This window comes from Lottia gigantea, assembly GCF_000327385.1.
Source record: "Lottia gigantea unplaced genomic scaffold LOTGIsca_41, whole genome shotgun sequence".
Taxonomy (NCBI): domain Eukaryota; kingdom Metazoa; phylum Mollusca; class Gastropoda; family Lottiidae; genus Lottia; species Lottia gigantea.
This window is the reverse complement of record NW_008709421.1, coordinates 1,352,502-1,374,675: the sequence shown is the minus strand read 5'-3', so window position 1 is coordinate 1,374,675 and position 22,174 is coordinate 1,352,502. Positions and strand designations below refer to the sequence as shown.

The 22,174-nt window shown below is 35.9% G+C and overlaps 2 protein-coding genes across 2 annotated transcripts; one reads left to right on the top strand and one right to left on the bottom strand.

Annotated features, from left to right (window-relative positions):
* Positions 1-1,635: 1,635 nt before the first annotated feature.
* Positions 1,636-2,322, bottom strand: LOTGIDRAFT_122612 (hypothetical protein; the record flags this gene model as incomplete). Its single annotated transcript, XM_009060253.1, has 1 exon — positions 1,636-2,322. The coding sequence occupies one exon, from the start codon at positions 2,320-2,322 to the stop codon at positions 1,636-1,638; it is 687 nt and encodes a 228-aa protein (XP_009058501.1).
* A 16,848-nt stretch (positions 2,323-19,170) lies between these two features.
* On the top strand, positions 19,171-20,373 carry LOTGIDRAFT_163734 (hypothetical protein; the record flags this gene model as incomplete). The annotated part of the gene is made up of 2 exons (XM_009060252.1): positions 19,171-19,272; positions 20,005-20,373. The coding sequence occupies 2 exons, from the start codon at positions 19,171-19,173 to the stop codon at positions 20,371-20,373; spliced, it is 471 nt and encodes a 156-aa protein (XP_009058500.1).
* Between the last annotated feature and the right edge of the window lie 1,801 nt (positions 20,374-22,174).

The following is a 22,174-nucleotide window of genomic DNA, read 5'->3' as shown; positions in this document are numbered from 1 at the left end:
ACAGAAGACAATACCGATCTTTTGGACCTAACAGTGTATGGCACATTGATGGGAATGATAAATTAAAGCCATATGGTATTTGTATCCATGGCTCTATCGATGGATTTGCCAGAAAGATAATTTGGATGGAAGCATGTTTTTCAAATAACGATGCAAAACTTATCGGAGGATAATTCACGGAAGCAGTTATAAAATTAAGAGGCTGTCCTGAGAGGATTCGATCAGATGAGGGTACGGAAAACAAGGTTATTGAACAACCACAATATCTTTTTCGGAATGAACATGATGATGCTTTTTCCGGTCTTAGAAGTTACATTTATGGTGTTAGTTATGTAAATCAACAAAGTTGGTGGGGAATTCTCAGAAAAGAGTGCATTAACTACTGGATGGAGCTTTTTTAAAATCTAAAAGAAGATGGATATTTTTCAGGAAACTTCTTGAACAAAAATCTTATAATCTTTTGTTTTCAAGATGCTATTCGGGTAGGTGGCATATGTTCATTTCGAGAATTAAAGGGTAAGTGTCCTCTAATAATAGAAATAGCTGGTTTTGAGCTTTCCAGATCGCTAATCAGATATATCTTACGATGAGTAAGCCAGTAAAAAAGATATAAATTTGGTTCTGGATTTTCGAGATTAATTCACATATTTGTTCCTGACGTCACTTCATACGAACATCAGTTATTGAAGGGCAACTGGCCTATAATAAAGACCGTTTACATCAGAAAGAGCATGTTCTGAACTTTCCTTATCAGATAACCTTTGTAAGACATACATACTTATCAGATGTTTCTTACGATGACTGGTTATCCACTTACTGACGTCATTTCATACGGACTTTTTGTTTTGAAGTTAATTTATGAAAACACCGCTTATCGTAAAGAAAATCTGATTTGAGCTTTGGGAAGGACAGAAATAACCATTTCTTGCGTAAATGGTTACTATTAGTGGATACGTTCACTTTAATTATTTCTATTTATTTATTACTAGTCTTGTCTTTTTCCCAATAAAGGGTCGTTCATATTTTTTACTCATGACTGAGTTAAACATGTAGGGTTGTTGCTCGTATTGTTAGCCGACAACACTGCCTGTATGTGTAAGTGAAACGTTGAGTTAATAAATTAAGAAAAAATATATCCGTATAACTTCTGCTTCTTTAGTTGTTTCTCTTTTATTTTAGAAAGAACTTCAAGATGTTGTACAGGTCTGGAATAACCACAATATTCGCCCAACAAAAAAAACCATGTCGCCATCGGGTAAATTCAGTCGTTGTGTATTTTTTACCAACTTTATATGAAGTTGAAAATTATTTAAAACTTATCACAATGGAAGCTGTAGAATTATGTGAAAGTGAATGTACGTTTCGGAGAAATGGGTTTATATTTCCCCTCCTCAAATACTGATTTATGTGATATATATATATGTCCCTAAGACACGAAATCAGAAGCGAATTGTTTAATATCTAAATCATAAATCCCTATTGATTTCAATCTTTCATAAAACGGCATGAGCCAAATACTAAACGGAATGTCACAGAATTATCATATAAGAAATGGAAAGTATGTTAGTATATTTCAGGATTGGTTTATGTATTAAAATAGTTTTTACTGTATTTTTGGCTTCTTTTATTGTAAAGTCAAATCTCCAAATGGAGAAGTTCCAGCTTGAATCTAGATATACCAAACAATATTAGCCAATCTACAACATCTACTAATAATATACACCACTCTACACCATCTACTAATAATATACACCAATCTTCAACATCTACTAATAATATAGACCACTCTACAACATCGACCATTAATATACACCACTCTACACCATCTACTAATAACATACACCACGCTACACCATCTACCATTAATATACACCACTCTACACCATCTACTAATAATATACACCACTCTACACCATCTACTAATAATATACACCAATCTTCAACATCTACTAATAATATACACCACTCTACAACATCGACCATTAATATACACCACTCTACACCATCTACTAATAACATACACCACGCTACACCATCTACTAATAATATACACCAATCTACAACATCTACTAATAACATACACCACGCTACACCATCTACTAATAATATACACCAATCTACAACATCTACTAATAATATACACCACTCTACACCATCTACTAATAACATACACCACGCTACACCATCTACTAATAATATACACCAATCTACAACATCTACTAATAACATACACCACGCTACACCATCTACTAATAATATACACCAATCTACAGCAAAAGACATGCTGCTACAAGAAATACCAAAACATCTACGATATGACATACACATAGTTAAACAAAATAAACATTTAAATTAAGTATACAAATATAAATAATATAGATTTGAAATATAAATAATATATAATATAAATACATATTTGGATCATAGATATAATAATAGTTAGATTAATGGCGGGAATCGAAAATGTTGGACAATATATAAATATTTTCGATTTGAAATATAAAGAATACATATTTGAATTATAAAGATGTAAATAATATAAATGTCATTGGGCAATTGTGAAATATATTATAATAGTTAGATTGATGGCGGGGATCGAAAATGTTGTACAATAATATTAATAAAGTTACATAATTTGTTAAGTTGGCTGTACTGTTTGGATTTCGGGGAAGGGAGGGTTTGATTCTCCCAAATGTACAGGCCTAGGGTGGAGCAGACTCTTTATTTAGAAATTAGGATTAAGGGTCTTGATATTGGGTTTTCTTCTGTTCTTATTCTGATCTGAAATTAGAAAGGATGAAAACAGTCAAATGACGCCATGAAACTATGTCACAATAAAAATTGTACATCACTCGAAATACATTAATAAGTGTATAATAATGCGAACTGTAAGCTATGAAAATCGGTATCCTTCAACTCGGGTATTACTTCATCATTCCCTTTCGGGCACAAGAGCACATTTTTCCACGCTACGGATAATCCGAGGAAATATCAATGCCAAGAGGTAGAAACTTACTTTCTTTCTTTACTGATGTTAATATTGTTCTACTTACATAAACTCGCCCGAACTTTGTTAAATTACTTATATTGCAGAACTTTTGATGTTAAACATACATAGCCACCAGGAGCACCTTTATAGCATTCACTGCACACATAGCTGTAAAAAAAGAGAAATGTTACCGTTCACTCATTCGTGATGTCCACAATTGTAAACATCCCAGAAGGCACAATTCTCAACAGATTTTGACGAAACTTGGTGTGAAAAAACAAATTACCATGAGTTATTGCCCTTGTTCTTGAAAACGCGTTCAATTTTTAGCTCGTAAACTTTCCAGAAGAGAGTTAGTAATCACCCAAGGATGAACCCTATTGAAAATAATTAGTATGAGTTATTGTCGTGTGTTTGTAAATGCGTTCAAGTTTTAACCTGTAAACACTCTAGAAGACCTAATTCTTGACAGATTTTGATGAAACTTGGTAATATTATTCAGTATCGCCTCAAAAAGTTCAAAAGTAGTGTATGACTGAAGGTTGAATATTTCATACTGGTAATTGTTACTGTACAAATTTTAAAGTAAAATCAAAGCTGCCAGTGGGCGTACCTTGCCTGGCAAGCTATCGAGATGGCGTCTAACAGAAATAATTAAAAGCAAACGTAAAAAAATGGATATGATATATGATAATGCCAGAAATATTGATTGTTTTATTTTTTGGTTGATACAATCAGTTATGCACCTGTAATAGCAGCTAAGTAAAATATCATCTTAGTATGAAAAAGGTTTGTGGCCTTGGTGCATGGCTTTCTAAGGTAACACAGATTTTGTGTCATATGTAAGTTTTTCCTTTTATATTTTTCTTATATTATTGTTAGTTTTCGGGGAAGGGAGGGTTTGATTCTCCCAGATGTACAGGCCTAGGGTGGAGCAGAAAAAATAACTCGCCCGATGGGAAGTATAGAGAAGTATAGTATCTGTTATGTGCTGATTGTTTTTAGTTTACTATGAACAATATTATCATTTAAGTTCTTATTTTTTGAATATGCAACTATCATTTTCTGCTTATAGACATGGGGGAATTTCTCTTGAAGGCTCTTATAGTGGGCATGAACTATCTTGCTTGCTCGATTGCTGGTTGTATTAAACGGGACAACAAAGGGTGCTATGCCTACATTATGATGAATATTTAGTCCTATAGGTCTTGCTGTATTCAATGTCTCAATCCAATGGGCTTCCCTAGATTGACGGAATTTGGTAGTATCATCTTCGGGCAAGTCAATTTCTATACGCTCAATTGGGATTAGGGCGAGATCGTCTATTGAATGGTCGTCGAGGTTGAAATGATTAGAAACAGGCTTGTCTTTCTTTAATTTGATGTCTGACCTATGAGCATTAAAGCGAGTTCGTAAATTATTCTTAGTTTCTCCTACATATTGTTTGGGGCATTTCTTGCATGAAATTAAATATATTACATTCGAATGTTCACATGTTAGATGTTCCTGGATCGGGTACCTTTTATTCGTAGAGTTGCTTACAAAATAATGAGTTTCTGATATAAAGGGACATGTTTTGCATCTACTGGACAAACATGGAGCACTTCTTAAACCTGGAGGTACTTCGGCATAAAGTCTGTTTTTAGCTGCTATTTGTGCTAAGGTGGATTTTTTAATGTTTCGTAAAAATCGTTTAGAGTACCCACGCTCTTTCAGTTTTGAGAAAACAATCGTACAGGCTTGGTTGAAATCAGAAGATCTTGTACAAATTCGATGAAATCGTAAAACTTGTGATTTAATTATACCAGAAAAGGTATGTTTTGGGTGAAAGGAGCTCTTGTGCAAGAGTTGATGAGTATCAGTTTCTTTGAAATACACTTTAATATCCAGTTTATTTGTTTCTGCTATGGAATCTCCCTTAAAGACTGTGGTATCGAGAAAGTCTATGCTTTTGTCAATTACGTTTGCGGTTAGTTTGATAGAAGGATGGTGGTTGTTGAGAATTTCAAAGAATTCCCAAAACTGTTTGATAGAATAAGTCCAAACCATAAAAATGTCATCCAAAAAGCGTCCGTAAAAAAGTGGGTCAAATGGACAGAGGGGCAACACCTCACGTTCCCACTCTGCCATGAAAAGGTTTGCGTACGAAGGGGCGAATCGTTTGCCCATTGCTGTCCCTGAAGTTTGTAAATATGTTTTACCATTAAATGTGAAATCGTTTCGACTAAGACAAATCTCTAAAAGCTGTAGAATTGCATCGTCGGGTCTGTTTGGATCTGGGTTTCTATTAAAAGCTTTACGAACTGCCGTTAAACCAGTAGTGTTATCGATATTGGTATACATAGAAGAAACGTCGATAGAAATTAAAATAGCATTAGAGGGAACTCGAAGATTTTTTATTTTATTGACAATATCGGTTGTGTCTTTAAGGTAGGTGCGATGTTGACATGCTAGAGGTAGTAAGAAATGATCAATGTATTCTGACACTGCATATGATTCACTACCACAGTCAGATATAATCGGGCGGCCTTTAGGGATTTTATTCGAGATAAACCACTCCTTGGATGGATTCTTATGGATTTTAGGCAAAGTGTATAAATGTCTCTCGCGACAATCAGGTTTGGCAGACAGATAGTCATATTGTTTCTGTTTGAGATAACTAGTTTTGACTAAATCGGCAAGAATATTGTTAATCATGTTAGCAGTTTCTTTGAAAATTGGTTGCGGTAAAATGGCATAATGTTTAGGATTATTCAGTTGATTCTCTGCTTCTGAAACGTAATCCTCCCTATTCAGAATGACACAACATGAACCTTTGTCACTCTTTTTAATAACAATGTTATCGTCTTTCTTAAGTAAGTTTAACGCCTCACGTTCCACTCGTGTGAGATTAGGCTTTTCGTGTGTTATGGAAAGGTTTACAGTTTGGCTATTCGCAAATGCTTTCAATATTTCAGGATGGATGGCGGCCTGAGGGGGTGTCCACGTGGATTTAGGAATAAACATTGTTCTAGCACCACGTGGGGGGTGGTTTCGGAAAAAATATGTGCAGCCAATGGATGGTCGGAGATAATTCAAGTTAGCTATCTTTGGTGTGGAATAAATTTAAGTCCACGGTCTAAGATTGAATGCTGAAAGGGTGTGAGAATTTTGTGGCTCAAGTTAACTACAGTTTGGCCTAGCGGTGGCCTCTCAGTATTTTTATCCCCAGTAATTAGTTTAAAGACTTACTCGATGCTTGAAGCTAGTGTATCCAAAACAAATAAATGCTGTTTGCTGTTTCTGGAGACCAATGAAGATTATCAACTGGTTCGAATTCTTCTTCGTAGGGTGGTAAGATTGTTGCGCTGTTGATACTGGACTCCATCATCATGTTGTTGAGAGTGCTGAGGTTCTGTTGTGCTTTCTTCGAGATTTTATTTGAAATGGGTATACATGTGAAGAGGATCTTAGAGTTCGGGAAGGATTTGTTGGCTGTGGCGATTAATTTCTGGGCTTGGTTAAAGGATGTCTTTGGTAGTTGATCACGATTGTTGAGGCCTACATGAAGAATAGTGGTAGTAGGTTTGAGATCATGGTCGTATGATTCCAGGATTGACTGTATGTGATGGATTTGGGCACCGGGGTAAGAATGTATTTCAGTGTCTGAACTGGTTTTGGTAATTCGACTCAGGTTAGATGATCCAATAATTAAGGTAGATTTCTTTAGAGCGGGTAGCTTCCATAATGATTTGTCCTTGGTTTGGTGATAATACGGTTTGGTAGCGGATATAATGGTCGTCGACGGTAAGATTGGTACTGGTTTGGTAATTGTTAGAATTGTAGCATTGGGAACGGACTGGGATCTGGTTCGAGGGGGGGGGGGGGAGGTCTGGATACACGTCTCGACTTGGATGGGGACTGAGGGGTGGTTTGCTGGTCCAAAAACGCACAAAAGGAAGAAAGGTTGGCGGATCCTGGATCACGTGGTGAAGATTCAGATGGTGTGGAAGGGGAAGACAAGTCTGAAAGTGAAAAGAGAAGGGGAGTGCCCTCTCTACGAGAGCTGGACTAGGAGTACGTGAACTTCGGGCTCGTTTAGGGGTTTGGTTCGACAGCGTCGTGGCTCTAGATGGTGCAGGTGTAGTGTCCATTTCAGTTGGTAGAGATATTGTTACTCTGGTTTTTGTTTCGTTGATTGTTTGGTAGAACTTGGTGGTTACAGCTTTGAATTCGTTAACTATTTCCAATTCCAGGTTAGCATATTGAAAGTTTATATTTTTTGATAATCTCCCTTTACCAAACACGAGTATTTTAGTTTTTTCGGTATTAACATTTAAACGCCATTGATTACAGTAATTATAAAATGAATGAAGTTGGGTTTGTAAATCAGCACATAAGCAGGTATAAAAAGTTTTAAAAAGGTTCCTAGTCTCAATTCCACTTCTATATTTATAGTTTCTAGTCCAATCATATTATTTTCCTCAAAGTAATTACTCAAATCATTTAGGTAAATCGAAAATAGAAATGGAGACAAGTTTTCACCCTGTCTGACGCCAATATTACACTAGAATAAATCCGATGATTCGTTTTCAGTAGTGATTCTTGATTTAATAGAACTATACAAGTTATAAATAACCTTAAAACATTTTCCATGAATTCCACTGTCAATAAGTTTCAGCCATAATCCGGCCCTCCAGACGTCAAATGCAGCTCTAAAATCTATAAATGCACAATATAGTTTTTGTTTGTTTGAATTTAAAATATTATAAAGTGTGAAAATTACAAAAATATTATCAAGTACTGAGTAAAACTTTCTAAAACCTGTTTGATTTTCCTTGATAAGTGATACACTATCAGCATATTTTGTTAGTCTATTATTTAAAATGGAGGTGAACATTTTGCCTAAACATGATAGCAGGGTGATTGGTCTGTAAGATTTAGGGTTTGTTGGGTTGCCTTTGTTTTTATATAGTGGGGGAATGTTGCCCTCTACCCATGTATTTGGGATTATTCCCGTATTTAAAACTAAGTTGAACAATTTTAGATATATGGGCATCATTACATATTTTGAGGATTTTAGATATTCATTTAGGATCAAATCTTCTGCTGGAGATTTTTCAGATTTAAGATTTTTAATAACATCGAGGATATCTTTTTCAGTAATATCACTGTCTAAAATTTCATTTTCAATATTGCAATTTTCGATAAATGGATTAATATCCGTATCTTCAGGTTCGACAGAGATTATGTTTTTAAAGTAATCGTATGCAATATTTAAAGGCAAATGATATTCTTTTTTTTGGCAAGTACGATTTATAATTTTCCAATATTCCTTTGAATCGTTTGAGTGTAAGTTTTTAATTTTTTTTCGCAAACTATTTTTATAGACCTTTAGCTTTTTCTTCAAAACTGTTTTATATTGCTTTTCTTGTAGCTTCAGGTATTTTCTTGTATGGTAAAATTTATGTGAAATGTGAAGCCGTTTGGCTTTTCTGTATTTTCGTCTCACGTTTTGGCATTCATTATTAAACCATGGTTTTTTATTATTATGTTTCGTTCTACTTTTCGTTTTTCTTCCATTAACTACAAACAAACACCACTCTATACCATCTTCTAATAATATACACCACACTACAACATCGACCATTAATATACACCACTCTACACCATCTACAAATAATATACACCATCTACTAATAATATACACCACTCTACACCATCTACTAATAATATACACCATCTACTAATAATATACACCAATCTAAAACATCGACCATTAATATACACCAACAGTGCAAATGCAAGTAGTTACATAGACGAACAGTGTACATCTAAAATGAATATCGAACTAGAAAATCAGTAAGTCCGGCAACTATGGAAGATTATTTGGGTCTCCATTTCTCGTCACAATAAGTCATCATGTTGACTTAATGTCGATTTAACGTGTTTTATCGTATCATATCGACTTAAAAATATGTCGACTTGGCGTCATAATATTCTGGGAAGAGTTAATCCGGGAAATGGGGAGAGTGAATCAGGAGGATGAGAACAGTGAATTAGGAAGCCGAGGAGAGGGAATAAGGAGGATGAAGAGATTGAATCAGGAGGATGAGGAGAGTGGATCAGGAAGATGAGGAGATGGAATCAGGATGATGATGAAAGGGAATGGGGAGGATGAGGAGAGTGAATCGGGATGATGAAGAGAGTGAATCAGGAAGTTGAGGAGAGTGAATCAGGATGATGAAGAGAGTGAATCAGGATGATGAGGAGAGGGAATCAGGAGGATGAAGAGAGGGATTCTGGAGAACGAGGAGAGTGAATCAGGATGATGAGAGTGAATCAGGATGATGCTGAAAGGGAATCAGGAGGATGAGAACAGCGAATCAGGAAGATGAGGAGAGTGAATCAGGATGATGAAGAGAGTGAATCAGGAAGATGAGGAGAGTGAATCAGGATGATGAAGAGAGTGAATCAGGAAGATGAGGAGAGGGAATCAGGAAGATGAGGAGAGGGAATAAGGAAGATGAGGATTTTTCGAGTTTCTAAGTCGGATTTGAAAAAAAAAAAAATATGTTTGGCACAATTACGCTTTCGTAAGATTGTTATGTGGTCACGTATTTAAAAAATCATCTGCTAGTTGTCCACGACTACGAGCGTTTCTAATCGAAACCAAATAAAAACAAAAAACTTTGTTGATAGGGTTAAACTGATAATGCAAAGCGTTAAATTTAGTAGGTAGTAAGAAAATGTCCGAATTTGTCCCCAACGGCTCTTAAGTTACGACCTCTAGTCGTTATTCATAGTTTTATATTTCAAAGCTAGCTAATTCAGAATCTAAGACATTCGACAGTTTCTGTAAACCGCAGTAATGATGGAATGGCGAGCCATTTTACTTTGGCGTTTTACCACCGGTTCTTTACGTGATTTTAACATTGTAACCTGAGTATACATACGAAATTTATAGTTTTTAATCATTGGGGCGGTAAGGACTCTCCACCGACATATTCATTGCTATTTCGAAGGATTTTTTTAATGCCAAAATCACTTGATGTGACAATTTTGACCTTTATTGGAAGACTGGTTAAACATGACCACCATCAAACATCGTTATATATTGAAGAGCGCTAGCGGAACATTCAGGTGGACTCATTACTTCTTAAAATATATAATTGAAATACACCTCAAAACTTAATTCGGCAATTCAAACATCTGCATCAACTAATCTCTGGTATTAACATAATAGTATCTTTATCTTCCAGGATCATGTTCCGGCAGTGCATCAGCTTGTAGAATTTTGGCACTCCATAACAGCGGTGACATCACTCTTCAGAATCGACATCCTTCTGGGGTAAATGATGGGGCTTTTCCATTACACAACATCCAGGATGCTTGTAATGGACAACAATCGGAAAGATTTTTTGTATTTTTTCTAATTAATGAGAATTGTTTTTTAGCACGTCCATTAGATTTCTTGCAGGCTTCTAACCCGAACTAGAACTGTGGTCTACTTTGAACTGCGCGCCAGATTTTAAACGATTTAAAGTCAATCAGAATTGAAACTTGTGAGTATAATCTGTAATCACCGACATGGTGCGTTTATTTATCAAATTTTACCAATGTTTAAACCTTAATCTTCGGGTTACAGCTTTTTAAAGTTAAAATGTTGTTTTAATTTAGTTATAGATGTGGAGAATGTAGCTCAGGGTCTGCTCCAGGCGGTTCAGTTTGTATTGATAACAGAGTATTATCATATATTGAAGCTATTGCAGAATTACATTCAGTTACGGTAAGCTATTTGATCATGCTGTGACTGAATGTTATGTTGGCTGAGAATTAACGGGATCAGTAAAAATCTCCAGGCAAAATTAGTGGGTAACTGATTGATTTAGACTTTTTGTTTGATTTTTGCACATCCGGGTTCCGTGAAAACTTAACCATATTTTCACGGAATACGGATGTCCAATATTTGGGGACATAGGGCAATCGGAATCGTATATGCAATTGGTTTGTTTGTTCACAATAACGTTCAAATTTTAGGATTGTTAATTCTAACATTCTGCTGCTCATTTTGAAGTTATTTAGATACTGTTCATTTCGTTGTGGCAGTAGATGACATTGATTTGCACAGCAAAAAAGAATTGAAATGGGTCTCTACTTTATATCTGATCTGTTTTTATTTGGGACAATAAGCGAATAGGTATATTAGTCATATTACTTGCTATTGGAATGTTTAAACATGTGAGTGAAGGAGTGATAGAAAAACAACCGACATAGGATCAGAATGTCAGGAAGAATAATTTTCAATTTGTATTTCTGAATAATATACTAAATTGCCTGCATTTCATAAAATTTGATAAGATAGATGTTTAGATTTAATTGAGGGATAAGTCAAACTTTCCAAATTCGCACCATTTAAGAAGATAGTTTGCCAGGCAAGGTAATATACGCCCACTGGCATCTTTGATTTTGAATAAAAATATTTAGCAGTACAGTAACAATCACCAGTATGAAATATTCAACCTTCAGTCATACACTTCTTTTGAACTCTTTAGGGCGATACTGAACAATATTGAGTATGAGTAATTGCCCTTGTTCTTGAAAACGTGTTCAATCTTTAGCTCGTGAAAGCTCTAGAAGACAAATCTTCAGCGCGGTACTGAATAATTTTTCTGATTTTCAATAGGCGACGAAAATTATCCCCTGCCCTTAAAAAACACTTCAAAATCCTTTCTAGATTTCATTGGATGTGTGTAAACAAGTAAGAGAAACCACTACTACGGTAATTCTCGTGACTCTGAAACTAATAAGTTTCAATTCTCGCCAGAAATTTCAAAGAAATCTAAATGCTATGGAACTCTAGAAGTCTTATCTCATTTGTTTAACAAATACACAAGTACATGTGTATTAAATGAGATGTAAAAATAAAATAAGATATACAAGCCATTACAATTTAACAATATATATATATACACAGAAAAATACATTCAAGTACAGTTGTATGAAATGGACAAGTTTATGCTAACGTGATCAAGCACATTTGCCGCACGTAAAACAGTGCAAAAATTTTTTTTAAAATGTGCCTAATAAATAAAATATAATGATTAGACCTCAAAGTTGTTATAGTCCAAACGGCAAAATAGAGTCAGCTGCCTACCATGTTATTTTATGATGTTTCCTCTCACGTGGATTAACAAGTCTCCCTAAACCCTAAACCTAGTCCCGTTGAACAAAATAGTCATGTCATCATTGTTATTTTCCCTAAAAGATTCTAAAGCATGGACTATATTTTTGTTTTATAAATACTAATAGCAATGTTACCATCACAATATCACACGGCATTGCGACAAACGGTGGTCGGGTGCCAAATGTTACACAATGATTGACGGAGATGGAGATCACGGAAATTGCCGAATGGTTGACCGGCTGCATAACATATTTGAAATTCATCGAATCTGGCTATTTTAATTTAATGTTTGAGAAATTTATAAATTTATCATCTGCTTTTAAAACATCAAAATTTAAACAAACAAACAAAATTTCTGTCGTAACAAAGCAAGTAACCAAGTCGATTGAGTCTGGTAAATCGAATATGCTAAAAATTAGTTATCTCCCATATAAGTTGCACGTTCGTTTACTCACCCGAGCTTACTTGCGCCTGACCCGAGCCCGTTCTTTCATCGATTCAAATGTTTTTCTTTGAGAACTCAGTGCATTACGGATGTTGCATTGAAAAACAACAAAAATTTATTTAGTGGATAGTGCATATAATATGCCTTAGATATTTTTTCATCTTATTTGTAACTAATGTTTCCACTGTATGTTTTCAACCTCGGGCCGGACTCGAGACGAATGCGCTAAATATTATTATTGCCGCAAATTTGGAAATTATCTGAAAATGTCATTTTCATGTGTGATTTCCCTCAAAAATGGCTCAAGAAGACTTGTACTTGATACAGCTATTACGGCCGAGACTACTTGGCGATATATCGACCTTTTTCGAAAGATTGTAGCAATTGTGAATTACAAAAACATAAACGTCAGTAGTGACAGTGGATCTAGGCCTACTGAAAACGAGCCTCCATAACTGCACACGGACATGATCAAAAGCATATCCATCTACCCAATGGGCAATCAGCCAAGAACAATAGACATGGAATTCAATAGACATGGATTTGTCTTTAGCAAGTGAACTTAATTACAGGGGGATCCTATTTCAAATCGACCAAGCTGATCTACAAACTGATACCGATAATGGTAGGCCTAGTTCAGCCAGCGTCAGCATGGTCACCCTGCCAAAAAATGCATTCAATTTGTTAATGTCAGCAAATGATAAGGTTATCCTTCCACCAAAGCGAGAATCAAACAATCTGATAGCACCGGATAAATTATACAATGACATAATCGATCTAGTTGCAAGTCTCGGAGTTGGGTTGCAGACATCACTTATTGGAAGTGGTAGATTTATGATTGGCTCAATAGCAAATGCTCTATGGTATGTAGACCACTGTCATGACAAACTGAAAGAAAGTGCAGTTCCCTCTGTGTTTGATAAATTCCAAAACTATAAAAAAAAAACACCATAAGACCCCTGTTATCCAAGCTGAAAAACTTAACACATTGTGTGAACAACTAGTGAAAGCTATATCCTTTCCATCGATGACCAGTCAAAGGAATTGTCAATTTTCTGAATATATTGAATCCCTGTTAGAATCACTGAACAAGTATAAAAACATCTGATAACAGACAGTGTTAAACACAAAACCATTCACCACGTTAGGTCTGAGCCAGCTAGGAATTTAGAAAAAGATTCTACACTCCAGTACATCCTACCTAAACCAGCGGTGGACAGACGGTACTCCAGTCTAGACATCAAACTACAAGAGCTAGTCGAGTACGTATATCTTGATGTTGATGATTTGGTCCCAACAGATCGTTTTGAGGGTAGAAAATACATTAAAGAAATTAAACTCAGCAACCAGTCATGCTATTCCGCATGGCGTATGGCGCCTGTATTGGGACATTGAGCTTTGTGTTGAGTGTTCCACTTGATGACTCTCATGAAAGAAGTGTAAAAAACAGTTTCGTTGTATCAAAAATATCTGAGTCCTTGCCAAAGTTTTCCACTACGGCATTAAGAGAAAAAAAAGTCATAGATACATACGCAGAATATGTGAAAGCACCCAAATCTGTGTTGCGTCATATATTTCACAATCTCACAGGTTATGACCCTAGCTTTGAGAGCGCAAGTCAAGAGGAAACAGACCACAGAACTACAAAGATTGTCCTTCAGAGTGATGACTGCGACTTGCTACTTGATATGAGGGCACTTAACCACCAAGATGTAGGCACGAAGTTTAATATTTTCTTCAGTAAGGTGGACAAGTATTTTGAGGAACAGATACTTGCTGTTGATGACAGACGACGTGGTAATGAGCTGCATATGTCTTTGGCCTTGTCTATCGAAGACTTGCTTTGTCAAGTTAGAAATAGACTACCTCCAGAAACTTTGAAACACTAAGACTACAGTTTCACCCTTCCAAGCCATTTGCAAAAACATCTCTTCATCATACTGGACGTTTTAATGTCAAATTTGGTGTCCAATCCAGACAAGTAAGGGCTCACCATATCGATTCTCACTATGTGGCTTGTCAGTTTAAATACCTCAAAGAGTACTATGTTAAGTTCAGGGATGAAGTGTTGTTTGCTTGTCTAGACGATAAAGCAATTGTGCCTGTGGGTGGAACCTGGGTTACCTATATCAACAGGTGTAAGAGGGCATAACAAAGTCCTGGTGCCTTTCACAGATAATGCTCCAACACTCAGTGAATGCTGATCATGATTTTCACATTGGAGGTATTGTCCCATCAGTAGTCCTGATACCAGACGTACCAACACATGCAAACGACAGTTTCTTCAATGGCAAGTGCTTCGTAACCAGCAAAGATAAGGTATTTGAGCCATCAACCCCTTTCAGACACGCCTCAGAACTTATGCGTATTCTCAGAGAGCATTATTCAGACAACGATGTCACTTGCAAGTTCCTGTGTTAGTTCTAATGACTGATGGTGGCCCAGATCATAGGGTGACCTATGAAACTGTGAAGCTCTCTTTGGCTGAAGTATTCATTCAACTTGACCTGGACATACTCATAGCCCTGCGAACAGCGCCTTGCCACAGCTGGGTCAACGGAGAGGTGTATGTCGGAACGCAAAGCGATGCCAGACAACAGGAAAAACGCATAAAACATGCCTCATCACTAGGCAATACGAAATGCTGCATCTCTACATCCTGAACTAAAAGAAGCATTTGGAGAATGTATGACGCCTGTTATAGATTCAGTAAATCATCGTGAAACTTAAAGATGAACCAATCAGTGCCTATACAGGTGTCACCACTGAAGAAATCGATAGAGATTCGGGAGCTGTGAATCTTGTATTACCTCCTGGTCCTATTAACTTCAGCCACAGCAGCAGTTCTCACGAAGTGTAAAACTCTTCAGGTATTAAAATAGTTTAATCTGAATTTAGATATATAAAAGTAGATAAATAAAACTATATATAAATATAGGCTATATATGTAGCCTTTAAATCAACGTGTTTCCTAAATTATCTACATTTGAAAGTTAAATTGCCAACAGCAAGGTGGACATAATTTTACCTTGGCAGATTTTTTTTAATGTTCTCCATTTGGCACTGGTTTAAATTCATTTTAGAATAGAATAGTTTATTTACAGTAAATAGGCCAATGGCCCAAAGATACATTATAAAATACAATGATATATATACAGTAAACATACAAATAATATACAATAAACCTTCGAGTACATTATTATGTAAAATAAAAATATGCATGTGTAAATAAAAATGAAAATTAACAATAAACACTGATTATTTATTGTCTAAAGTTGACTGCGTCAGTACTTCAAGGGGTGATTTATGTAATTTGAAATAGAGATTAAAAATCCTGAAAAAGCCTTAAATTTTATCAGAAGTAAACTAAACTTTTTCAAACCTTTCGATTTAGGTACAATAACATCCATTTTAAGTTTAATCAAAATCGGTTGAAAACTAAGAGAGTAATAGCATATTCAAGATTTTGGGGCAAGGGCAATAACTCTGCTTCTAACCGTCGAAAATAGCTCAAATTCGAACTTGATCTTTGTTTTATGAATATGTATACACATACCGAATTTCATTTGATTCCATCAAAAAATCTAGTTTTTAGAGCGTTTACAAGCAAATGTTGACGGACGGATGGACAGGGGTGCCGACAACATACATCCACATAGAGAGATGTGGGCGTATAAAAAGGGACAAAATAATTCTGAGCATGATTTATAGAGGTCAATACCGATTCCTACTGCACCCGCAGCCGTCCCCGGTTGTTTTAAACATTTTTGAATTTCGTCAACAGTGATGGGCTCGTTGAGTGAACAGTATCGACATTCAGAGTTGCGTTGCATTCTAATATGGGGTTTACTCTCTGAGTAACTGGATTCAAAACATTACTGAAATGCATAAACCATTATTTTGGAGTTATATTATCTGAAATTTTAGTTCTGGGACGAAATGATTTTACCGTTGCACAAAACTGATTAGGATTTTCAAGATTGTCATTTAGTTTCTCAAATAGATATTGACTATAATCATCTTTCTTGGCTTTACATAATTCTTTGAATTTATTTTTGCTTTTATTGTAAGCAACCAAATTAGCAGTGTAATTAAACGTTCTGAACTTATTAAGATAGTAAAATATTTCTTTCTTTTTGATCTCGCAATCATTATCAAACCAAGAAATTATGAAAACATGACTGTATGCATTGTGTAAAGCATGATAGTGCAAGATCAGATGATTTTGACAATTATCGAATTCTGTCTTAAAACAATTAACATTTTCTGAGAATAAACACTTAAATAACTCGTCATGCTGTTGCTGCCATAAATATTTCTTGTACGGTAAAGTTCAAAATTCAACTCTCCATCAAATCTGCCGTTTAACATATGAATATTAAATACCGAACATATCCTTATTAGCTTTAAACCAAAATTGTTTACCTCATTGTCTTTCAAATTTCTGGGTTGTTCAAAATCGTCAATATCATAATCGGCATCGTCTAGTCCCGGTAAAAACTTTGTTCTGCTATCTATCAGGTAATCTCTTAGGTGTCCGACTCGTGCATTAAAATCTCCACTTTAAATCAAGCTGGCATCCGGACGATCAAGCAATATATCGACTAGGTTGTCCTCCAAAACGTCATATCGACATCCTTCAGTATGCACTTTACTTCCTTCGGGAGCTATATAAATTGCACAAAACACAACATCTTTTGATCAGCCAAAAAGAATTAAAAAGTAAATATATTGATTCTGATGCCTGAACTTTTAGTCTTGAAATTCCCGCTGATAAACTCTGTTTATAAAGAACAGTTATCCCACCCCTCTCTTTTCCATCTCCACGAATACACAGTTCGCAATCATAGTTAGGCAAAATGTCACGATAAGCAACACCTTCCCCACACCAGGTCTCTATAAGTAGTATAAGGCATATGACATCAAAACTGGTTAAATAACGAATAAACTCAGCTTCTTGTAACTTTGACTTGAGTCCGTGAACATTCCAACTCACACACTTAATGTTCTCAATATACTCAACACCAACCAACTTTTGTACTGAACACTTTTGAGTAGGTGAGCATGGTTCTGATTGCAATTTTAATCCCTTTCCTTGGATCTTGAATATTGACTCGCTTGCCAAATCGTAGGTGAAGGTCTCATTATCAATAATCAGTTTATCATATCTCAAAAAAGCTCTCACCTCCCCATTTCTTTCTTTTGCTTCTATCATTTTCGGAATCAAGGCTTTTCGTATGTTACGAACTAGCTCACTAAAATCTTCGGAAATTTTAAGTGCAGTGTCACCTGCCCTAATCTGAGCTGTTGCACTTTTCAGAACTTTATTTCTGTCCTTTAATTTATGAAAAACAATTAACATAGGTCTCGGTTTATCCGGTTTGTGTTGTCGTTTGCCAAGACGTTGAACTTTTTCGATTCCTATCCTATTTTCACCGGCTTCACACTCTACTCGAATTCTCCAGATAAAACATCTCTTACCAGTTCTTCGCTATCTTCAGTATGTCCACACCCTTTGATGCCATAGATTCCTTTCCTTTAATTTATTGTCTAGCTTATCCTATTTCAAGTTTGTAGCCATAGCCTCTTTTTGCACCTCACTCAAATCTGTTTTCAATTGTAGTAGCTCTTCCTTCTTTCCTGTACCTCACACTTTAGATCTGCAATATCAGCTTTTAGAGATTGGAGAATAGATCATGTGTCCACATCCTTGCTGCTTTCACTTAGGAAGACTATTTCTCCTGTTTTCGAAATTTGTCCTTGCCTTGTTGTTGGGCCGGGATTGCTCTCGACATCCCCTGATAACATCAGTAGCAAACTGCAAAGTATCAATGCTGAAATTATTGCTGCTATTTTTCCGAAATATCACACTTTATGTCGAAAACAACTTATTTGTAGTCTCGATTTCTTGTCCCATTATAACAGCTAACCACTTCATGTATGATTGAACCTTGGAGCTCACAAAGACACGTCCGTACACTTCAAAATCTAATCTCTTAATTTTACTGTACATGTATTTTATTTTCAGGATTCCATCAAGACCCATTCTCAAACCACACACTACAGTTTCCAGCTTCGAAAATGTTCTTGTGAAGGCTGTGTCCACTGCACATTACATCCTTGTCGATTTAATAGAGATGTGCATTTCTTGCCTAATCAAATGCCTAACGGGGAACATTGCAAGAAATTTGACGAGGTAAAATAATTAAGAGCAACCTTATTGATTAGCTTAGATACAAAAACAGTTTATGTAACTAAAGTTCGTTTTGTGAAACTGTTGGCGAATGTGTCCCTTTAACTGTTGTTTTCAGCTTTCTCAAGTCACGGTGTATCTTAAAAAAACTTTTTCACATACACCTGCTTTCTATGATAAGGAACACCATTGTTTTATGTACAAGACATACATATATGCAATAGTGTGAACAATTTGCCACATAGAGATACTGTTGTTTTGAAAAACTAAATACTAAATTACAGTTGTTGTCATTCAGGTTTATGGAACCACAATCACAGACCTTCTGCTAAAAGTCATGACAAGATGATGACTCTAGGGAGGCAGATAAATTGAACATGGACTTACTGAAAGCAGGAAAAGTGAGAAGTGCCATTCCCTGCAACGAATGTGAGAAACCAAGCTGTATCTACAGTCAACTCAAGTTATCAAGGGACCAGGTAGAGTATTAATTTCTTTATGGAAAATTGCCTGTGGTGATCCAGTAGCACCAGTAAAGGCAACCATTGATTTATAGCTTCAAAGGAGATGAGGAATTTGGTAGCATGTGGGACCACCGTGGCGGTGGAAGAGCTCAGGTTCAATTCTTGACATATAGGTCACCCAGGTAGCTATGTAAAGGGGGTTGGAGTGGAAATGGGTGACATCCTCTTGCAGTATCCATTAATGAAATGAAATTAAATGAATGTAGTTTTACGTCCTACTCTTCTCCACCTTGTGGGCTAATGAAGACGGGCAACGCCATGCAGGGTGCCATGAGGGAAATTTTGCCAGGACAGCGGCATTAGCCTGCTCTTTTTCGATTTCCAACTGTCGAGGGATCTTTAACGTGCACAGCCTGTAGCACACGGGGCCTCGGTTTATTGTCCGAACGACTAGACGCTTTTTCCATGTCAGCCCCTCTTACCTGCATCACTGAGAGGGGAAAACCGGGTAGTATCCATTAATGAAATATTAACTGTTTTGTAAGGGTATTGTTGATATTGAATTACATTCATGATTTAGGGGTGAGGTGTTTACTGTTGGAATGGGTGTGAGACTTTCAAATTTGCTGGAGCCCAGGTTCAATTCCCGACTGAGCACTTCTGCTCTCCACATGCAGGTTGCCCTGGTAGCTTGATAAAGGTATTGCCAATCAACAAATTCATATTTTTCTGCTCTTATCGTTTTAGGAAGCTGTTCTTCAACAAATAAAGGAAGCCTATTGGTTCATTTGTGGTGATGGTCTGGATTCAGATGCTGTAATCACACGTTGTTGTTTGACTTGTACATCGCCCATGGAGTCACAGTACTTCAGCGCGTGTTCTGGTTGTGGACTCCCTGCTGTGTGCCACTATTGTGGAACTTTGGAGAATCTTCTTGATGACTATGAGGATTATAAGGAAGACTTGTACTCTAAATTCAGTTCAGTGCGGCCTCTCTGTGCCCCATGTCGAGCTAAAGGCCTTGAAGCTAAGACCTGGGGACAAATAATAAAAAATAAAAAGGAAAATCCTACCTTAAACATTCGATCCAGAGTCTATACTATAATAACTGAATAACTGAAATATGGACTCATTAATTATAACTTGAAAACTCTTAACACCAATATATTTCTGTTTGCAAATGGTTATTTTTATTGGTGTATATATAAGTGTTAAGAGTTTTCAAGTTATAATGTTTTTAAAGGGTCCCTCGAAGCAGATTTAAGTCTTGTCAGTGTAAATATTTTACAAATATTAGTTTTTTGTACCAGTTGAAGTTTAATATTACAATGGTTCAGTTACTGTTCTATAATATGTTTTAAGTTCAAGATGTTGTTAATTTAAAGTGCCCTATAAAATAAAGAGTTTGTATTCAAACACATATATTTTTGCTCATCCAGGTGCCGTTGAAACATAAACACAGTTAGTATAATATATTTTCATCTTAGAGAGTTTGACTAAGTTTGCAATATTAACTGTAGTTGAGGAAGGTGTTAACAAAGTTGCATTCAATTTTTCCATTTTAGATTGCCCAATGTTCATATAAGTCAAACCTCGATTACCCTTGAAAATATAACTGACTGGTTGTATATTTGTTTTGACGGTTTTTGACATGTTTGTCTCTTTAAAGAAAATATCTCTTTTACATAGCAAAATTTCCAAATATCTCCCGTAAGACACACCAGAATCTACAGAACAAAAATAATTTGAAACCCGCTTGAATTTTGACACAAAAAAAATCTGCAGAACAAAAATATTTTCCTTAAAAAAAAATTAAAAAAATTCGCTCGCTCGCTTCATTTTTTTTTCAGCTGAAAATCCGTAGACCAATATTTGTTCCATTCAGGCCCGTAGCCTGACCAGTACTCCTGGGGGGCAAACGTGCAATCGAGTATTTTAGATTCGGGCTTATTTTTGTTAAAGCACACAAGTTATAATACGTTACATTTTTATTGCCGTTTTAGTTTAAACGTAGTGGGGTATGTTTTATGGCAAAACGTTAAACAAATACGTCCAAGTTAATTTTCTGGGTACGCTTCCTGTTGAAGGAAAGAAGAACAAAATTGCGCTGGCGAAGCTGAGTCATAGATCGTCGTTGTGGTGAGTCAACGCGAGTAAGAGTTGAAAAGCTGCTTTCACACACAGCGGTAATAGAATCGAATGTGGCAACGCTTGCAGCCAGTACAATTAATTTAGGGGAAGCCAATTTCTGCTCGTATACTTTTTTGAAGAACAAGATTGGAGTCCTGCTTTTCTGTCTTGGCTACGTTATCTTGGAGAAATTGTTTTGACACCTCCTCAAGTTCAACGACAGAGGGGATTTCGACTCCAAGGTTGTCAGGGCCGTCAGCTCAAATCGAACTCAATTGTATCAAATGTAGACAATTATGTTTATTGTACACTTCAAACATTGACCTTTCATAGCTAAGTTAAGTAAGTAAACCTATAATCAATAGCTATAGGCAGGCTATAAATGCATACTTTTGATTTATTTAGATCTAGACTGTACAAATAAATTTACATCCACAAATGTTGTATCTGTCCGTTACCATTTGTAATAACTAGGGTAATTATATACACTATATGAAGTTTGGATATTAGGAAGTAGAGTACCGTAGGACTAACTCAAAACTATGGTATAGTATGTTGTGAAATTAGTTGGCCTGTAGTCGTAGACTATATAGGCCTATTTTATTTCTATTAAAAGCTAACATTTACAGAGTATAAATAGGTACCATGACCATTTTAAGAATGGACATTAAAATGATCTAATAGAAGACAACTTTTTGGACACTTACATGGTTTAATTATCAATAATTATTTACATTTGAAAGTTCAATATTCAAACTAATTTTAGTGATATTATGCGATATAATAC